Source organism: Salmo trutta, chromosome 30 (assembly GCF_901001165.1).
Source record: "Salmo trutta chromosome 30, fSalTru1.1, whole genome shotgun sequence".
In the NCBI taxonomy this organism is placed as follows: Eukaryota; Metazoa; Chordata; class Actinopteri; order Salmoniformes; family Salmonidae; genus Salmo; species Salmo trutta.
Genome location: NC_042986.1, coordinates 7,990,331 through 8,011,954, shown reverse-complemented (window position 1 = coordinate 8,011,954; position 21,624 = coordinate 7,990,331). Strand labels below are relative to the sequence as shown.

The following is a 21,624-nucleotide window of genomic DNA, read 5'->3' as shown; positions in this document are numbered from 1 at the left end:
TCAGAACATTTGCCGTTTGTGCTGTCTGGGTCTTACAACTGTTGCTACATCTAAACGCGGCAAAGGTTGGGAATCAATCAGAGCGGTGTTATGGCACTATAACAGACTAAGTGTTGTTATTGAACCCACATGGGTAGTGTTTACTGTTTATGTGATCTCTGCAAACGTCGGGGAAAATGACTTGAAAAGGCTCATTGTCACCTGTCTAATGCGCTGCCAGAATGATGCCAACATGAAATAGACTCAAAGAGGTGACCCGGGTAAGAGTGTGTCATACTCAAATCTAGGAATGGAAAATTGAGATGCAGGATTAGAGACTTCTCCTCATGTCTCTCTCTTCAGTGTCTCTTCTGCTCAGAAGAGTGTGTGTAAAAAAAAACACAAAAAGAGGTAAGCGCTGAACATTTTTCAAACAGCTTGGAAAATGAAAGTATTTTGCTAGATGTCAGCAGGAATGGGAATGCCAATATTGGGAATCTATTTAGTCGGAACGATGTAGTCCATAGATGTGCCGTGTGATCAAATAAACTCGGGTTCCACTGACTGCATGCTTCTGACTGCTAAAACACTGAAACTCCATTGAATAACTTTGGTTCAGAGATAGTTGGGAGCTAGTTTCATAAACAGCAGTGATGGGCATTCTGGCTCTTTTCAGTGAGCCGGCTCGTTCGGCTCAGCTCACCGAAAAGAGACGGCTGTTTTGGCTCCCAAACGGCTCTTTAAAAAAAAAATGTTTTGTATTTTTTTCAAGTCAAACAGTTTGCAGTAGTTTGACTATGATTGGTATTAAAACAATTCTAATTAAATGATTAAATGAAATCATACTCTACCTTAACCACAATGTATTTAAAAATGCATTGGTTTGTTATGAAAAAGAATGCTATTAAACATTTGCATTTAAAGTATAACTTTAATGTATATAAACAAAGGGCATATAAATCTAACCATTCAAAATGAATACAATCTGAACAGCATAATAGAATATTGCACCATATCAAAGAAAAATAAATAGCAATGTGCAAAACTGCAGCATCCCACTTAAAACATTAAACTGGTCCCTCTTTTCTCTCTCTTCTTTATTGTCATGTTATAACCAGCAGCGCACAGCATTGCTGACCACATTTTGCTTTTATGAGAGATTTGCATTCAGAAATGCAGCTGCCTCACTTTCGAGGGGCTGATGTGGTTTCTTCTCTTAGTAATTATTTGTCCCGTTTTTGATGAGAAGACTCTCTCAGAGGGAACGGATGTGGCCACTATGCAGAGACTCCCTGTCATGACTTTAGTAAGCCGTGGGTAGACAGAGGCCTTGTTCTTCCACCAGCTCAGAGGATCTGCAGATCTTTGGAGGAGGGGCTCCTCCAAATAGGATTGGACCTCCATTATGGCATCTGCTGAGGGATTCCTTCGTGCTGCATCCCCAGATGCTCTCTCGTCAAACAGCATCCAAACAGCAGACGTTTGTGGCACTACTGCTGGTGCTTCTGCTCCATCTGATCCCTCTTCTTCCTGTTTCCCTGGTGCCTGAGCCAGCTGACTGCTGGGGCTGTCCCTCCCTGCTGCGGAGGTTATTCTTTGAAGAGCCTCATCAATCGCTCTGGCATCACTGAAGGCTAACTTCTTAAACCTGGGGTCAAGTGCAGCGGTTTCTGATAGCACGTGATTATATTCCATTCTGTGGAACTTTCTGTCCATTGATGAACATAGGGTGTTTATCAACTCTGTCACATGTCCTGTGGTTACACTGGCTTCTCTCTGGCTGCTGGCTGTGATTCGCTGCAGACCCTTCCACAGGAGTATCATTTTTGAGGCTGTCACATAGCTGAAAAGAGAGAACAGTAACTTATTACTTCAGGTTCATATTTTGTCTACTGATACAACATTCTCATCTACTGCTCATATACATATATAATACTGGATTAAATAATGATGTAGTAATAACTGCTTACTGTACCTCTCTCCACTGATCTCCACAGTGACCTGCTCAAAGGGTTCCAGGACTCTGCACACCTCCTCCATCACCTCCCATTCCTCTTGGGTCAGAGCATCAACAGGTGCATTGACAATGGCCAGGGTAGAGATGATGGCATCCTTTGACTCAAGAAACCGCTTCAACATATAAAATGTTGAATTCCACCTTGTAGTGCAGTCTTGTTTGGGCCTCAGTTCAGGCATGCCCATCTGAAGTTGTGTAGACTTTAGTTTTTCAGCACCTACTGTGCTCCTGTGGAAGTATTCCACAGCTGCTTTCGCTTTGTCCACAGTGGGCTTCTTCACCTTCAGAGCATCTCTTACAATCAGGTTGATTGTGTGGGCAAGACATGGATGATGGGTCCATTTTAAAATGTTCATGGCTTTGGTTATGTTAGCTGCATTGTCGCTAACACAACAGACCACTTTTCCATCTACTTGCCATTCTCTGGCCACTCTCAACAGTTCCTCTGCCAAGGTGTGTCTGTCGCTGAATTCAAAGCAGTCCAGAAGACAGCTAGACATCGGAAAATCTTCAATGAAGTGACATGTAACCGACATGTAAGAAGCGGTTACCCTTGATGTCCAGCAGTCAGTGGTAAGGCAAACTGCAGTAGGTTTTTGGACTCCTTCCCATACTGAAGCCTGTGTGCTCTCGTACAGTTGTGGAATAAGTGATTTTGAAAGGGTTTTCCTGCTTGGAATTGTGTAGATTGGATTTAGACTATTGCTATAATTTCTAAAACCTCTGAACCTCCACGATCGAAAATGGCTGGAAATTGGTGGCAATCATTTTAGCCAATGCAATATCAATTTGGCCTTGTTTTGCTACAGACATAGACGTATAAACTGGTCCATAGAAGACTGCGTGGGTCGCGGAGTAGGCCTACTTGACTGAGTGGATACATTTCCACGTGTGGAGGTGCTGGCTCCACCACTATCACCAGCAGGCCCGCTAGTTTCTGGAAGCTCCGCTACAGCTAGCTTCACAGTTGGGTGCACAGTTCGCATATGCCGGTGTAGGTTGTGCGTAGAACCGGCTTAATATGAGATTTTGTTCTGGCAAATTCTACACTGTGCTCTGACATTGTCTACATTATTAAAATGCATCCAAATGCTACTGTGCTTCCGACTCATTTTCCAGCTGTTGTTTTCACAGCTGTCCTTCCTCTCTCTCCTTGGCTGCTAAGTGTGTGAGTGTGTGAGTGAGTTGGCTCGGCCCTCCCTCACTCTTCTTTGGTTCATTGGTTGACACTGCGTGTCTGATTGACAGGAACGACAGGTGAGGCTGTTAGTCTGAGCAGACAATCAGAACGAATGTGTGCACTTGAGCATTTAGGCCTATATTATTTTATTTCTTTTTTCGTTCTTTGAATTAGTTAATTCTAATCATTTAAATCTTTTGATTATTCAAATCTTAATTTTGAAATATTTAAAAAAATAGATTCGGCTCTTCTGATACGCGAGCCGGTTTTTAGCGCCAACTCGTTCGCGAACGACCCTTCACTAATAAACAGCCACGTTAGAGCTAGTTTCACTATATACTGTACAGTGGGGTCTGAAATTATTGACACCCTTGATAAAGATGAGCAAAAATGACTGTATAAAATAAATAATTCAAATACTGAGCTGTATTGTATGCAAAAAAAATTGGGAAATTATATTATTTTATACTAATACAATTGATCAGAGAAAGAGATTTTGTTTCACAAGTGATACTTTTTTCTCCTCAAAATGGTAGGGATCAAAATTATTGACACCCCTATTTTCAATTCCTTTTAATACCTCACCTTGCAAGGATATCCTTTGTCTGCACTGAACTGCCCTCTTCAACTCAAACCATACATTTTCATGATTCTGTATTGAGGTATAGTCTAAAATCCTCACACAATGTGTTCTCTAACTCATAAAACATTTTAGAAAAAGGCTCAGTGCCATTATCCTCGCAAGATGAGATATTGAAAATGATTGAAAACATGGGTGTCAATCATTTTGACCCCTACCTTTGAGATAAAACATTTTTTTACTTGTTAAACAAAATCTCTTTCTCTGAGCAATTGTATTAGTATAAAGCTATACAAATATTTAGGATACAATATAGCTCAGTATTTGAATTATTAATTTTATACAGTAATTTTCACGGATCTTTATAAAGGGTGTCAATCATTTCAGACCTCACTGTATATGGGAGATTAGGGCCATTGGAACATATCTCCATTGATAGATTTTGGCAGAGAAATTGCAAGCAAACCTATTGTTTTTGCTGTCATTTTTCTTTCTTCCTTATTACTCTTCTGCCTTTGTCGCAATATCTCAATGCCCGATTGGTAAAATGTTTTCTACTTTGGTAATATCAAACTATATCAACACTGCTACTCAGATACCAAAAACAGCACCAATTGGCCCATAGGTGGCGCTATAATAAGCATTCAAAATCTAAGGCTCAGCCCCGTCGCCCCGTTTTAACCTTGGTATATCAGTGTTTCTCACCATAAGGAACAAATTTGCCTCAAAAACCCATAAGGTCCGACATATTCGATTTTTCACATTAACCGTAAATCCGATTGACTCAAAACTCAGAACGTGTTTTCATCACGTCCGTCTCTACCAAGTTTGAGTTAAGCGATACGTCAAAAGATGGAGGAGAAAATCTCAACCTTGTAAAAAAAAAATGTGCATCCTCAATATCTCTCCACTTTATCAACTTGAAACTTTGTGTTTTTTAATTGTTACAAGTACACAAGGAAGGATGTATAATGCTTCCATGCAACTGTCTCTTTCAGCCTGCATATAAGCCATTACCCTGTTTTACACTATATTTTTGTACTCGCATTTATAAAATAATAACAATACATTTTTTGTTAGGGTAGAACAGGGGAATCTCTGTTGGATTGAACCTCTCTCTCTGTAAGTTAACTCGTTACTTTTCTTTTCTAACTTTGTTGGCTTGCTACTAATTTGAAGGGTCTCTGCCTAGTGTGAACACCTTAACCTGTTGATTTAGAGATTTAATAAAAAGCTTATTGAGCAATAATCTCTTTATCACATGCGTATATGTTGTGACAGTGACAAAAGTGTTCCTTTTTATTGGTGTAGAAATATATCCTGGTTCATCTACCATCTGGTTTATATAACAATAATTAAGTTCAGAGTTACGCACACATACACACTTGATAGGTGTGTCTAACCTTGAGGTGGCGTGCTGTGAAGGTCAGAAGGCGTGCTGGGATCACTCTTCCCGATGTCGTTGATGGAGATGACCCGGAAACGGTAGGACACATAGGGCTGCAGGGCAAGGTTCACACTCTCTTTGGTTCCACTAACACGTTTCAGCTCCTCCCAACTCCACTCGTTAGAAACATGATCCTTAAACTCCACCCGAAACTCTGGCGAGAAGGATGGGGGGGAGAGAGAGAGAGAGAGAGAGAGAGAGAGAGAGAGAGAGCATCAGCCATCAGTGTCAATGCCACTAAGCAGAAGATATGAAGTAATATGTGACACTGGAGAAATCACAGTCCATGTAACGAGATAGCAAGATTTCATGTTCTCAGGAGAGATGCAATAATATAACATGATACGATATGGGGTTGGTAATTCAAAGCGCAAAGCCTCAAAGTGATCTGGTTATCAAAGGCAGGCAACAGTGTCCATTCTGTCCCCAGCCCGGACAGCTGTGGTCATCTACACTGAAAACAACATTAGAAACAGGACCTCACTCTCCCATGGGGAGATACATGATATAATGGCTACGGGTTTATAGTTAAAAGCATCACAGTGATCTAGTATCAATTGGACCTGGGTTCAAATAGTTTTTTACATTTTTAATACTTTTAGCATTTGATTGGGCTTGCCTGGAGTGACAGATAGGTGGGGTTTGCAGTTTGCAATGATGGGGCTATTACATTGGCTACAGTGTGCCAGGCAAGCGCAATCAAGAGTTTGGAAGAAAACAAATCCTACTTGAACCCAGATCTAGTATCAGTGTCAGTTGTGTATTTGTATTTTGTATTGATCCCCATTAGCTGCTGCCAAGGCCCTAATGCCCCTACTCCACCACTACCACATATATACAGTACAACATCCATGTGTACGTGTGTATATAGTGCGTATGCTATCGTGTATGTGTGTGTGTGTGTGTGTGTGTGTGTGTGTGTGTGTGTGTGTGTGTGTGTGTGTGTGTGTGTGTGTGTGTATGCATGTGTCTGTGCCTATGTTTGTGTTACTTCACAGTCCCCGCTGTTCCGTAAGGTGTTTTTTTATCTGTTTTTTACATCTAATTTTACTGCTTGCATGAGTTACTTGATGTGGAATAGAGTTCCATGTAGTCATGGCTCTATTTAGTACTGCATGCCTCCCATAGTCTGTTCTGGACTTCGGGACTGTGAAGAGACCTCTTGTGGCATGTCTTGTGGGGTATGCATGGGTGTCCGAGCTGTGACAGTAGTTTAGACAGACAGCTCGGTGCATTCAACATGTCAATACCTCTCATAAATAAAAGTAGTGATGAAGTCAATCTCTCCTCCACTTTCAGCCAGGAGAGATTGGCATGTGTATTATTAATATTAACTCTCTGTGTACATCCAAGGGCCAGCCGTGCTGCCCTGTTCTGAGCCAATTGCAATTTTCCTAAGGCCTTTTTTGTGGCACCTGACCACACAACTGAACAGTAGTCACGGTGTGACAAACCTAGGGCCTGTAGGACCTGTCTTGTTGATAGTGTTGTTAAGAAGGTAGAGCAGCGCTTTATTATGGACAGACTTCTCCCCATCTTAGCTACTGTTGTGTCAATATGTTTATACCATCACAATTCAGGGTATCTCCAAGCAGTTTAGTCACCTCAACTTGCTCAATTTCCACATTATTTATTACAAGAATTAGTTGAGGTTTAGGGTTTAGTGAATGATTTGTACCAAATACAATGCTTTTAGTTTTAGAAATATTTAGGACTAACTTATTCCTTGCCACCCACTCTGAAACTAACTGCAACTCTTTGTTAAGTTTTGCAGTCCTTTCAGTCGCTGTAGTAGCTAACATGTATAGTATTGAGTCATCCGCATTCATACTGTAGACACTCTGGCTTTCCTCAAAGCCAGTGGTAATTCATTAGTAAAGATTGAAAAAAGTAATGGGCCTAGACAGCTGCCTTGGGGAATTCCTGATTCTACCTGGATTATGTTGGAGAGGCTTCCGTTAAAGAACACCCTCTGTGTTCTGTTAGACAGGTAACTCTTTATCCACAGCATAGCAGGGGTTGTAAAGCCATAACACATAAGTTTTGCCAGCAGCAGACTATGATCGATAATGTCAAAGGCCGCACTGAAGTTGGCTGTTGTGTTCATTCAGTATCATGTCTGTACCTATGACAGGGCTGTTGTGGTCATCTCCAGCGGTCCAGCTGAGAGTCACTCCGCGGTCTTTAGGGTCAGAGACCTGGAGCTGGGTGGGGGGATCTGGACGGTCTGGAGAGGGGGGGTGGGGGAGAAATCAATTTAGGGTTAACAGTTCAGCACGAGTTGAGGCATACAGCACAGTATCAACTTAACACTACATATTGAAAGAAAGAAATACAAAACGCTGTAGAAACAATATACCACACGGCGTTATCATATGTTCATATTTCCAAACCAACTGTAGTGGAAAATGTATTAAAAACACAGCATTAATGCATCACTGCACAGCGATCGGCCTGTACAGTACAGAAGCACTGGCAGCCTCATACCACATATGAAATATGACATTGAAATCGGACATTTCCATACCGACTAGCGTGATGGATCCGCTGGCCTCAGCCATGTCCAGGTTAGTGATGACCTCACAGGTGTAAACTCCCTCGTCCTCTGTCTGCACGTTGGCCACGATCAGGTCTGGGCCCTCAAACGTGTACCTGGATATAGGGATTGTCATTGTCAGTATTGTCATTTGCCGTCGTCATTATTATCATCGCGTCGTCAGACGTATGCCTTTACCATAAATAAGAATAAGCGTAATACCGTAAAGAGCCGTACAGGTTCTGGCACACACAGCTGTGTTTTCATGAAATTTCAGGACTTTTTGGAGTGTACTTTTTTTTTTTTACTATTACAAATCCTATTTTCCCTAACCCCTAACCCTTAAACTAACCCTAACTCCAAAAACCCTAAACCTAACCCCAAAACCCTTAACCTTAAGCTTAAAGTAGCATTTGAATGAATTCATGACCTGAAAAAAATCCAGACTTTTCAAAAATGTTATTGTTTTCCAACCTTGTCAGGACATTAAGGTGAAATGTTAGGACATTGGGGTCCTCATAATTTAGGAAAACAAGCGCACGCACACACACGCACACACAGAGACAGACACACACCCGCACAGCCTTCTTAGTAACAGACTAAACATGTCCTTACTTGTCCTCAGCATACGACTGCATTAGTTTCTGTCCACTCCTCCTCCATTGGATGTGTGGGGGGGTCAGTTTGGAGTCCACCTGAGCCAGGCAGGTAAATATGACTGTCTTCCCGGGCCTAACACGCAGGTCCCCGAGAGGAGACAGGATCACTGTCCTGTCTGAGAGAGAGAGAGGGTTAGCGAGAGACAGGGTAAGATAGAGACATGATTAGATACAGGGTTAGAGAGAGAGAGAGAGAGAGAGAGAGAGAGAGAGAGAGAGAATTAGTGTGCATAAGTGTGTGCTGTGCATGTGACTGAATGAGTCAGCATGAGTCTATACTGTATGTGTACATTTATGTACACATACATTTATGTACATTTATGTACATTTATGTACACATACACCTCGCTCATCAACTCATCCTTGACCGCTGGCTATGTCCCTTCCATCTTCAAGAGAGCGAGAGTTGCACCCCTTCTCAAAAAACCTACACTCGATCCCTCCGATGTCAACAACTACAGACCAGTATCCCTTCTTTCTTTTCTCTCCAAAACTCTTGAACGTGCCGTCCTTGGCCAGCTCTCCTGCTATCTCTCTCAGAATGACCTTCTCGATCCAAATCAGTCAGGTTTCGAGGCTGGTCATTCAACTGAGACTGCTCTTCTCTGTGTCACGGAGGCTCTCCGCACTGCTAAAGCTAACTCTCTCTCCTCTGCTCTCATCCTTCTAGACCTATCTGCTGCCTTTGATACTGTGAACCATCAGATCCTCCTCTCCACCCTCTCCGAGTTGGGCATCTCCAGCGCGGCTCACTCTTGGATTGCGTCCTACCTGACAGGTCGCTCCTACCAGGTGGTGTGGCGTGAATCCGTCTCCGCACCACGTGCTCTCACCACTGGTGTCCCCCAGGGCTCAGTTCTAGGCCCTCTCATATTCTCGCTATACACCAAGTCACTTGGCTCTGTCATATCCTCACATGGTCTCTCCTATCATTGCTACGCAGACGACACACAATTAATCTTCTCCTTTCCCCCTTCTGATAACCAGGTGGCGAATCGCATCTCTGCATGTCTGGCAGACATATCAGTGTGGATGACGGATCACCACCTCAAGCTGAACCTCGGCAAGACGGAGCTGCTCTTCCTCCCGGGGAAGGACTGCCCTTTCCATGATCTCGCCATCACAGTGGACAACTCCATTGTGTCCTCCTCCCAGAGTGCTAAGAGCCTCGGCGTGACCCTGGACAACACCCTGTCGTTCTCCGCTAACATCAAGGCGGTGACCTGATCCTGTAGGTTCATGCTATACAACATTCGCAGAGTACGACCCTGCCTTACACAGGAAGCGGCGCAGGTCCTAATCCAGGCACTTGTCCCTAATCCCTACAACTCATCCAGAACGCCGCAGTCCGTCTGGTGTTCAACCTTCCCAAGTTCTCTCACGTCACCCCGCTCCTCCGCATACTCCACTGGCTTCCAGTTGAAGCTCACATCTGCTACAAGACCATGGTGCTTGCCTACGGAGCTGTGAGGGGAACGGCACCTCCGTACCTTCAGGCTCTGGTCAGGCCCTACACCCAAACAAGGGTACTGCGTTCATCCACCTCTGGCCTGCTGGAAGCACAGTCAAAACTGTTCGCTGCCCTGGCACCCCAATGGTGGAACAAGCTCCCTCACGACGCCAGGACAGCGGAGTCAATCACCACCTTCCGTAGACACCTGAAACCCCACCTCTTTAAGGAATACCTGGGATAGGATATAGTAATCCTTCTAACCCCCCCCCCCCAAAAAAAATATATAGATGTACTATTGTAAAGTGGTTGTTCCACTGGATATCATAAGGTGAATGCACCAATTTGTAAGTCGCTCTGGATAAGAGCGTCTGCCAAATGACGTAAATGTGTGTGTGTGTGTGTGTGTGTGTGTGTGTGTGTGTGTGTGTGTGTGTGTGTGTGTGTGTGTGTGTGTGTGTGTGTGTGTGTGTGTGTGTGTGTGTGCTTCATGGCCTACTCACTCAGCACCTCCAGCTCAGTGTTGATTGACATGTTGGTGTTGCTGATGGAGCAGGTGTACAGGCCCTCGTCGTCGTGGGAGACGTTGGTGATCTGGAGGCTTCCATTGGTCAGCAGGTTAACCCTGGGGTCAGCCAGTAGAGACGCGCCATTGTCCACCTCCCTGGGTAGGAAATACACAGAGATACATAGAGATGACTATACAGAAAACACAACCAGAGAGGATGGAAAACCAAGAGCCAGGACTGTAACACCCGTTAAAACAGACCAGGGTAGGATTTTGGCTGACTGGTTGCCAATGAGGAGAGTGACACATTTGTTCCTTGTTGGAAGATTTCTTAAATCTAATTAACTAATCTAGTTTCATAGAAGAATAGAAACAAATACAGGCGTGTCTCACCATGTAACTTTAGGTCTGGGAGACCCAAAGGTCTGACAGTGTAGAACAGCCGTCTGTCCCTCTGTGACGGTGTATGTCTGTCCGTCCGCACTCAGGATCTGAGGCGGCAGCTCTGGAGCAGGATAGCAGGGAACAGGTTAATCAATGCGACCTACTTGTTGTTAACAAATACATGAACACACATACGCACACACCACACACACACACACACACACACACACACACACACACACACACACACACACACACACACACACCACACACACACACACACGCACACACACACACACCACACACAGCACCTCCTCACCGATGACAAAGATGTAGGTATTGACTAGGATGGTTCCGTGTTTGTTGTGGGCCTGACACTGGTAGACTGCTGTATCAGTGAAGACCACATCTCTCAGAATCAGAGCTCCATCTCTCACAGTACGCCTGGGATCCAAGTCTATACCTGAACACACAGCAAGTCAGCAAGACATTCTACCAAAGCACGATAGTGACTGCCATATTACATACGAAAACTCAATTTTAAGTTCATTATTTAGAGTTGGCAATAGCCAAAAGACAGGAAATTCAAATGAGCAACCCAACCCTAAATTTGACCTATGTAGACCAGGAACAGCAGTAGGTGTAATACGCTGAGTTTGCAGTAAAACCTTGTAGGCGCATACTGTAGGTCAAACGTGTGTGTAATAGTGTGCGTGTGTGATTCCTGACCTGTGATGGGATTTCCATTCATGCTCCAGGTGACAGCAGGAGAGGGAATGCCATCGGCCTGACAGTCCAGTCTCACTGTCTCTCCTGGGGCATAAAGCTGGCTCACTGGTTCCTTGGTCCAGTACGGAGCAGCTATGACAAAACACACAATACAACAACAGTATTATACACACCACAGTACTAGAAACAACAGCATATCACACTACACAAAACACAACAGTATACACATTACATGATACAGAATGCAATGATAAAGCACATGATAGTATTAAACAGATTAATATAGCATTACAAAAAAACACACTAACAACATCAAGATCATACGTAACAATCAACGCACATAGAACACATAGAACACACACAATACACAGAACACATAGAATACACATAGAACACATAGAACACATAGAATACACAGAAAACACAGAACACATAGAATGCACATTGAATACACAGAACACATAGAATACACAGAAACCACAGAACACTTAGAATACACATACAATACACATAACACATAGCATACACATAGAATACACATAACACATTGAATACCCATAATACACAGGCCACATAGAATACCCATAGAATACCCATAGAATACACATAATACATATAATACACATATCGCATATAATACACAGAACACATAGAATGCACATAGAATACACATAACACATATAATACACAGAACACATAGAATACACATAACACATACAACACATAGAATACACAGAACACATAGAATACACATAGAATACACAGAACACATAGAAAACACATATAATACACAGAACACATAGAAAACACGTGGAATACACATAACACATAGAGCCCATAGAATACACATAACATACAGAACACATAGAATACACAGACCATACAGAACACATAGAATACACAGAACACACAGAACATATACAGAATATGCACAGAACACACAGAATATACACAGAACACATAGAATATATACATAACACACACAGAATATGCACAGAACACACACAGAACACATAGAACATATACAGAACACACAGAACATACACAGAATAAGCACAGGACACACAGAGCACACAGCATATATACAGAACACACCGAACACACACAGAACACACAGAATATACACAGAACACATAGAATATATACAGAACACACAGAACATACACAGAATATGCACAGAACACACACAGAACACATAGAATATATACAAAACACACAGAACATACACAGAATATGCACGGAACACACAGGATATATACAGAACACACAGAATATACACAGAACACACACAGAACGGCAACAACCTCAGCGTGAGTGTTTAGATAGCATATGTTCCGTACCTTCGACGCTGACGGTGTAGGTGTGTGTGACCGTGCCCTGTGAGTTGTTGGCTGAACACTGGTATTCTCCCCCGTCGCTCTCTGAGATGTTACTGAAGCGCAGTAGGCGGTCAGACAGATCTCTGAATGTACGAGACTCGGACAGCTGACCGTCCTTCCTCATCCACTGGACTGTAGGGGTAGGACTGGAGGGGGAGAGAGAGAGAGAGAGAGAGAGAGAGAGAGAGAGAGAGAGAGAGAGAGAGAGAGAGAGAGAGAGAGAGAGAGAGAGAGAGAGAGAGACAGAGACAGAGACAGAGACAGAGACAGAGACAGAGAGAGAGAGAGAGAGAGAGAAAGAGAGAGAGGAAGAGGCAAGATGGGTCAAGAAGAGAAACGTCAAACAGGCTCACATTGATTGATAGATGTAAGATAATATATGCGTGTACACACACAGACACACACACACACACACACATGCACACGCGCACGCACACACACACATGCACACACACACAAATAAAGACAGTGAGAGAGTTAGATTTACAGGCCCTGGACGATGCACTCTAGCTCCAGGCTCTGGCCCCGGAGGGTGTGGTAAGTGCTGTGGGCCCCTGAGGGCCTCATCATTTGGGGTCTTCGGTTCCGCACCACTGAGTTAGCTGGAGATAGAGGGAGGGAGGGAGGGAGGGAGGGAGGGAGGGAGGGAGGGGAAGAGAGAGAGCGGGGGTAGAGGGAGAGTGACAGAGGGAGGGAGAGAGAGGGAGAGGGGTGGCGGGATGGGAGAGGGAGGGAGAGAGAGGGAGAGAGAGGGAGGGAGAGAGAGGGAGAGAGAGGGAGGGAGGGAGGCAGAGAAAACAGACAGGTTCATACATATGTATTAGTAATTGCAAGGTTGCCGAGAGCAGTACAAAGGTGCTGATACAGCAGTCACAACACACACAGACAGACACTCACACTGCGTTTAACACACAAACTGAACTCTACCACTGGTGGGTTCAGGTGGCGATCAGAGCCCTTAGCAACATGTTTCCCCTCACAACCACCCACCCACACACCCCTCCCACACACACACACACACACACACACACACACACACACACACACACACCACACACACACACACACACACACACACACACACACACACACACACACACACACACAGCAGAGGAAGTATGTTACCATAATAAGCCATCCCCACCTTTGACCTCTCTCACACAGATGCTAACCGCTCTGCCCCCAGTATGTTAATAACGTGTAGGACAGTCGTAACGCAGCATGAGTAGAGCATCTCATTACCAGTGTGTTATGCAGATTACAGAGCCCCCCTCGCTGGCTGTGGGATTCCCTCCTGTCCTGACCATGTCTGGTCAGTCGCCACACTACTGTAGGCAAAACTACAGACATCTGACATGCTTCTCTACCCCCGGGTGCTTTTGGCTGGGGGCTGCGGCACCGTCAGTGTTTCTATTGATCAATGTCAGAGTGGCTTTGTAACTAACAAAGAGAGCGGTTGCGAAAAGCCATACTGTACCATGGTGACTGACGATATTCATAGTGATTGACGGTGATTGACTAGCACTGCCATCTGGGGAGTTACCACGGTGGACAAGGTCAGTCTACGGTGTCTTACCACGGATACTGATGTCCGCCTACTCCCTACAGGCTGTAACAGTCAAAGTGACAGGCTCCGTGGAGAGGATGGTGCCGGCGCTCAGGTATTGTGCGTTACAGGTGCAGTCTATATAGTTGTACTGCGGTGTTACCAGGGTGACTGAGGCACGGTGTACTTACAGGTGGTTACGGTGAGGCTGATGGGTTCCTTGGAGAGGATGGTGCGAGCACTAAGGTACTGGGCATTACAGGTGTAGTCGTTACGGTTGTCGTCGGCTGTAACGTGAGAGAAGTAGAGGTTCCCGTCCCGGCCTTGGGTCACACGATCATTCAGCTCAATGTGACGGAGTCCTGGAGGGGGAGGGGGGGAGGGAGGGTAGGGGGAGGGAGGGAGGAAGAGAGAGAATATTGTTTATTCATGTTTTACTCAGCGAAAAGAACACACCATGACATTTCAGATGGTTAAAGAGATGGAGAGACAGACTGACAGACAGATAACAATGAGTAAAACAGATGGACAGGAGAGAGAGAGAGAGAGAGAGAGAGAGAGAGAGAGAGACAGAGAGAGAGAGAGAGCGAGAGAGAGAGAGAGAGAGAGACAGAGAGAGAGAGAGAGCGAGAGAGAGCGACTCACTCTTGTCCATCCAGTGGATGACAGGAGGCACAGTGCTGAAGGGAGGGTTACATTTCAGTACCACACTCTCTCCTTCCTCCACCTTCTTCTTCACCTTCTTCTCTTTCTGGAGGGCCGGGATGTCTGAAAGGGAGAGACAGAGCGGTGTATAATGCATTATCACTTGTTATAAGCATGTGCGAGCCCTTGTACTGTTTCCTTGTCAACTCACAACGCTCTGTACGTGCCAATTATTACTCAGACTCAAAACAACAAGATCATTACGAGTTGATACTAAGACATAGGAGTTGGTCGTCTGTAGCTCAGTTGGAAAAGCATGGCAATTGCAACACTAGGATAGCGGGTTCGATTCCCATATGCAAAAAAAAAAAATGTATGCACTCGACTTGAAGTCGCTTTTGGATAAAAGGGTCTTCTCAATGGCACTTTACATAACAGTGTTATGCATGCTCACAACAAGTCTTATAACGCTAAATACCGGTGGCCTTAGACAAGCAGCAGACAACTTGTTTACAGGCAAACTGCCGCAATGCACAAGAATCATTTGAGAAGTTACATACTATTTATAGATCATCAAATTCAGGAAGTTTAAGAATTTTATGAGAAATCTTCAAAGAGCTATCAAGTTGCAGTGTTACACTCCAGAAGTAAGATTCTGGATTCTTTGTGAGTCATCACACAGTGTGTGTGTGTGTGTGCTCCTTCTCTGTTCTCATTGTTAATACTCCCAGCAGACCTAGCCGAGTAGAGATGTTGTCGTTCTGTTACTGCATGACATTAACTAGACCTCGTTTCTGGGGAAACCGTTGTCAGGGAAACTGAGAAGGAGATCACCGGAGACAGAGAACCCGGAGACCCAGGTAGATTGTAGATAGGATATGTTCTTTACTTTAGTTATGGGGTTGTGTGAGAAAGAGAGAGAGAGTGTGTGTGTGTGTGTGTGTGTGTGTGTGTGTGTGTGTGTGTGTGTGTGTGTGTGTGTGTGTGTGTGTGTGTGTGTGTGTGTGTGTGTGTGTGTGTGTGTGTGTGTGTGTGAGCGCTTGCGTGTGCGTTTCAGGCGAAGGTAAAAAGTATATGAGCTTTGAGCCTTGGTAGTAGGTCCTATGTGTTACCAGCTGAGCGCTCTATAAACCACACTGACCATGGCACTATAAATTGTTAAATTATTGCCCATAAAGCAACCAATAGCTTTGCTCACATAATATCCGTTCTAAACGAAACGTGGAGCCAGGGAGCCTTTGACCAGCGCCCTGCGAGATGTCTCAACTTAAATCTCCACGCTGACACTAAAAACCTCTCAAGTGTAGGAATATACATTTTTTGGGGTTGGTTGGAGGCCCTTAATCTAAAATTCACTCGCTCTGCAATACTTTCTCTCTCTCTCTGACGGAGATGTGACCGTCAGTAGTTTACTGATCGTCAGCAGTAGATACAAGTCATTAGGTCTACTAATGTGCAAAAAAAGGAAGTATGTTCAAGTGCCAAACCGTTCCAATCTCCACACTAATGCATTATAAAAACATGAACTGGAATTTGCCGGCATTCCAACTGGACCGTTGCTGGAACATTCGAATGCTTATTAGAATGTCGGATTGGAGTTTCTGGTTTACTCACTCTCAGTGATGAGCTGGACCTCGTTAGAGACAGCGGTGCCCAGCTCGTTATCAGCGTAGCAGCTGTATTTGCCCTGGTATTGGCTCATGGGTTCTGACCCTGCCCCTGTTGTCATGAAGGTTCCGGAACCCAGAGACATCGACAGGCCCGGGTAATTGGCTGGGATAAATTCCACCCCGTCCTTTTTCCAACGGAACCTAAGAGAGCGAGAGCGAGAGAGCGACAGACAGACAGACAGACAGACAGACAGACAGACAGACAGACAGACAGACAGACAGACAGAGTGAGAGAGAGACACAGAGAGAGACACAGAGAGAGACAGAGAGAGAGACAGAGAGAGAGACAGAGAGAGAGAGAGAGAGAGAGACACACACACAGAGAGGGAGAGAGACACAGAGAGAGAAACACACAGAGAGAGAGAGACACACAGAGAGAGAGAGAGACACACACAGAGAGGGAGAGAGACACACACAGAGAGAGAGAGACACACACAGAGAGAGAGAGACACACACAGAGAGAGAGACACACAGAGAGGGAGAGACACAGAGAGAGAGAGAGAGAGAGAGAGAGAGAGAGAGAGAGAGAGAGAGAGAGAGAGAGGGAGAGAGAGAGAGAGAGAGAGAGACAGAGAGAGACACAGAGAGAGAGACACAGAGAGAGAGATAGAGAGAGAGAGAGAGAGTGCGAGAGGGACCACAGACAAAACACAGAAGAAAGAGTTAAAACCACAATGTGACATTTACACAGTCTGGCCCTGCATTCCACTTTGTTTGACAAAGGAAGAGGAAAAAGTTCAAGGGGAGGGAGTTGGAGGCTACGTCCCAAATAGCACACTATTCCCTACATAGTGCCTTATGCGCCCTGGTCAAAAGGACTATATAGGGAATAGAGTGTCATTTGGGATTTAGACTGAGTCTTATACAATTGTGATGTTCATATTTTGCTCTGCAAATTGAGCTTTTTCCACTTAGTAAAAGTAGAGACATTAAAAGAGATTGAACGGGATCTTCAGCACTTACAAATTCATAGCATGTTGTACTAAATGGATGGCGTTTCACACAATTGTGACAATTTCCGGGGACCTGTTTTGGCTCGTAAGCATTACTTAAAAAACAACTGGCAAAAATTATTCAAAACCTTTACATGGAATCCTTAAGAGGCATATGGCATCTTGAAGAGGCAGTCCCTTGAGGGCAAAAATCTATTTCTCCCTTGTTAGTGTGACTGTGGGGCGCTGCGCTCTCATGTAATACTGATGTTGCTCCATAGCATCTCCAGATATCTGCTGTGCTGCAAGGATACATCGACATATCACGTCCCTTAGAAAACAGAACTGCAATTAAGATGCGATAAAGGGGGGAGGGGGAGAGATCAAATGCAGTGATGCAGTTAAACTGCAGTCAAGTGGGGTTTACTGTTATTTTCCTACACGAGCTTCTGTTGTTGACATGGTCAAATCGCAGAAGTAAATCATGAGCGACTACAGAGATAAAGACTGTAGAGACAGTGCGTGTGTGTCTGTTAAAAGCAGTGTCATTGTATAGGAACTAACTCTGGACGAGGGTTTCCTGATGCTTCGCAGGTCAGAAGGATGTCTTCATCACCGAACACGGTGATGGACTCGGGCTGGGTGGTGATCACTGGGGGCTTTTTGACTGCGGAGGAGACACACACAGAATCAATCAAATGTATTTATGAAGCCCTTTTTTTACATCAGCAGATGTCACAAAGCGCCGTACAGGAAACCAGCCTAAAAACCTCAAACATCAAGCAATGCAGATGTAGAAGCACAGTGTTCATACGTACACTCACACAGTCGTACACACACACACGCGCTACATAAACTGTGTCTGGTAGCAGTCAGTGTGTGATTTACACAGAGCAGTGCTGCCGCCCTGTCCCTGACCTGCTGTGGTCACATGATCGGCCTCTGACTCACCACAGAGCCATATAGACACTACCTCACCGTAGAGAACCTTCACACGCTCTCATACTGTGCCCACAGACACTGTGCTGCCTACATCAGACACTGGCTCCTTGACAAGAACTCACTGGCGCTGACTAGACTAGAAGCCACCGGAACCCCCCCCCCCCCCCCCCCGCTGAATCTCAGTAGCCCCTGCTGTGGGGCTGACTAGTCACTGAAAACCCACAGCGCTAAACCCACAGTTCTGCCTATAGAGCTGAGGTTAGCTCTTCGAGTAGAGCCCACTGTGCTGCCTACACCAGGGTTTAAACCACTGACTAGAAACCTGAGCCCTGTTTAAGCTAGAGATCTCTAGTGTTTGCATGGGCTGCGTCTCAACCCGGCACTGTACTATAACCCCTGTGTTGACTACCTCTGACATGCACTGACATCCGCAGGGGATGGGGGCCACACAGTCCTGAAGCCCGTAGTCCTAGTAACTAGAGCCCACGGGTTAACTGTGCTACCTATATTCGGACTCTCACAGAGGTGAACAGCCCACTGGCTAGAACCCACAGACGTACAGCCTCGCGCAGGGACTGTCTCGCGGAGAGACTTAAAGAAGAACAGTCATTTGATTTCCAAGTATTGCTGAAACTTAAAACGGGGAATGTATTCATTCATATCACTTCAAGATCCCCCACGAGAATAGACAAAAATTTAGGCTGAGAGAAAGAGAGAGAGAGAGCACTGCAGGGAGAGAAAATGGTTGCGATGAGAGGAAAGTGAGTGTGTATGAATGCAAATGAGACACTCGTGGAATATATAGAGAAGAGAGGGCCCCTTGGGGACAGAGATATTCCTCTTTCCTCTTTCTACTGTCTTCCTGTACTGTTACGTCCATAAACCACCCGCTCATATCAGACTCATTAAATCCTACATACTAAGGCGTGGTACAGTATTATTAAAGCGCATGGTCTTCGTCCCAAATGGCACCCTATTCCCTATGCAGTGCACTACTTTTGACCAGGACCTATGGGAAATAGGGTGCCAGTAGGGAAATATAAGTACATATTCTATCCATTCTATATTCCCATAGGTTTTATGTCTCCTGTCAGATTTTTGGTGTTCGGGTTTTTGGTGTGTGGCCTGGACATCTGTGATATATTTCTCTACCCGCTGAGTCCGACTGTATTGTATTGGAATAGAGGTCAATGGTGCTTGTTGGTTGGGTTCTGATTTGACTCTGAATGAAAGAGGCAGGTCTAGTTTCACAGGTATATTTACATTGTGGAACGTAGGTAGGTAAGTGGGCAAAGGAGGGCAGGGAATGGAGGGAGCAAGAAATTGGGAGATGGAAGGAGAAACGGAGGGAACGTTAGAGAGGAGAGACGGAACAAGAGACAGAGGGAGAAATAGGTAGAGATGGTGGGAGCAAATTATTAAAGGTCAAGGACAGGGAGGGAGACACAGAGAGAGAGAGAGAGAGAGAGAGAGAGAGAGAGAGAGAGAGAGAGAGAGAGAGAGAGAGAGAGAGAGAGTGACTTAAATTATAGATTCCCTAGTGGTAGAGGTAATAAGGCTGTTTCTCAGCTGATCACATTTGTGTGGAAGCTGCTGCAGGCGCTGCAGTGCTCCATTATTGGAAGAAGCACAGTTAGGTCACACTTGTTTTAGCGGTCACACTTGTTTTAGCGGTCACACTTGTTTTAGCGGTCACACTTGTTTTAGCGGTCACACTTGTTTTAGCGGTCACACTGGTTTTAGCGGTCACACTGGTTTTAGCGGTCACACTGGTTTTAGCGGTCACACTTGTTTTAGCGGTCACACTTGTTTTAGCGGTCACACTTGTTTTAGTGGTCACACTTGTCTATTGTCTCCCTCTCCCTTATCCACTTGTTTCTTTTCCCTCCTCTCTTTTATGCTCTCTTTTAAGCCCCCCTTTCTTTGATCTGACAACACTAGCCCCATTTTAGAGACAGGCGCGCCTCTTTTCCTCCATCTCCTCTTAATTCCTGTAGGTATCAGCCTCCTCCGGGAAGGAGCAAACAAGACTACGGCACATATAGACTCACTGAAGGGAAGAAGCCACAGTAACGCTAGATCCATTAAGGTGCAGTGCGACGCCGAGGGTTTGTATTGTGTTCGCTGTGTTTGCAGGAGTCATGATCATCTTCCTCATATTGAAAGTGTTTACTGTAGGGCTCTTGCTGCACTTCTACAAACAGAAATACCACACATCAAGCAGAAGGAAGTGATACACTTACATTCATTTATTTGGTCTATTAGTCCAGAGCGGCAGAGCAGCAAGAGAGCGAGGGAGAGAAAAGGAGAAAGTCTGTTAGATAGTCAACACAGTCTGGCAGGAAATGACAGAGAGAGGAAAAGACAGACAGACAGACAGAGTGCCTGGACTTAGCTACCGCACAGTGCACATCTGCACGTGCCCTCACTTGCTCTGCAAATTCCCCATTTCAAAATAGGATAATTGATGATTCAACAACAGTTACCACCCATGGGCTATAAAGCTAGTCGAGTGCAATGTTCGGTCAATGTTTTTGTTGTTGTTGGGCCGATGAATTCAGATGTGGATGGTGTATGGATTGTGGTGACCGTGTCAGTGACTCTCACTGACATTACAGAGGCTCATTAATTCAACAGGAGACACCTTGACCTTTACAATCCCCGCAATCTGGTCCTCCCCCCCTCCTCTTCCTCATCCTCTTCCTCCCCCTCCTTTTCCTCTTCATCCCGCTGTTACTATTCAACCTGCCTCTCCTCCTCCCCCTCTCCATCCTACACTCCTCTTCCTCCTCATCGTAACCCTCCTCTCTTACTGACACCTTAATTCTGAGGGGGAGCTTTAATGCTTTTCATCACTGTCAAACTGTGTGTGTGTGTGTGTGTGTGTGTGTGTGTGTGTGTGTGTGTGTGTGTGTGTGTGTGTGTGTGTGTGTGTGTGTGTGTGTGTGTGTGTGTGTGTGTGTGTGTGTGTGTGTGTGTGTGTGTGTGTGTGTGCGCGCGCATATATAGGAGTGATACGTCTGTTAGAGTGGGTGAAGGTC

At 45.0% G+C, this 21,624-nt stretch overlaps 1 protein-coding gene across 1 annotated transcript in view; it reads right to left on the bottom strand.

Moving 5' to 3' along the window:
* Positions 1-20,905, bottom strand: part of l1cama (L1 cell adhesion molecule, paralog a) — a gene marked incomplete at its 5' end in the record, with an annotated part of 43,564 nt that extends 22,659 nt beyond the window's left edge. The window contains 15 exons of the mRNA XM_029724386.1: positions 5,160-5,357; positions 7,329-7,430; positions 7,731-7,855; positions 8,355-8,514; positions 10,352-10,512; positions 10,750-10,861; positions 11,060-11,203; positions 11,470-11,601; positions 12,810-12,994; positions 13,336-13,450; positions 14,586-14,756; positions 15,040-15,162; positions 16,654-16,850; positions 18,206-18,308; positions 20,827-20,905. Of these exons, the coding sequence (XP_029580246.1) occupies positions 5,160-5,357; positions 7,329-7,430; positions 7,731-7,855; positions 8,355-8,514; positions 10,352-10,512; positions 10,750-10,861; positions 11,060-11,203; positions 11,470-11,601; positions 12,810-12,994; positions 13,336-13,450; positions 14,586-14,756; positions 15,040-15,162; positions 16,654-16,850; positions 18,206-18,308; positions 20,827-20,905 (2,107 nt within the window). The remainder of the gene's footprint in view (positions 1-5,159; positions 5,358-7,328; positions 7,431-7,730; positions 7,856-8,354; positions 8,515-10,351; positions 10,513-10,749; positions 10,862-11,059; positions 11,204-11,469; positions 11,602-12,809; positions 12,995-13,335; positions 13,451-14,585; positions 14,757-15,039; positions 15,163-16,653; positions 16,851-18,205; positions 18,309-20,826) is intronic.
* Between the last annotated feature and the right edge of the window lie 719 nt (positions 20,906-21,624).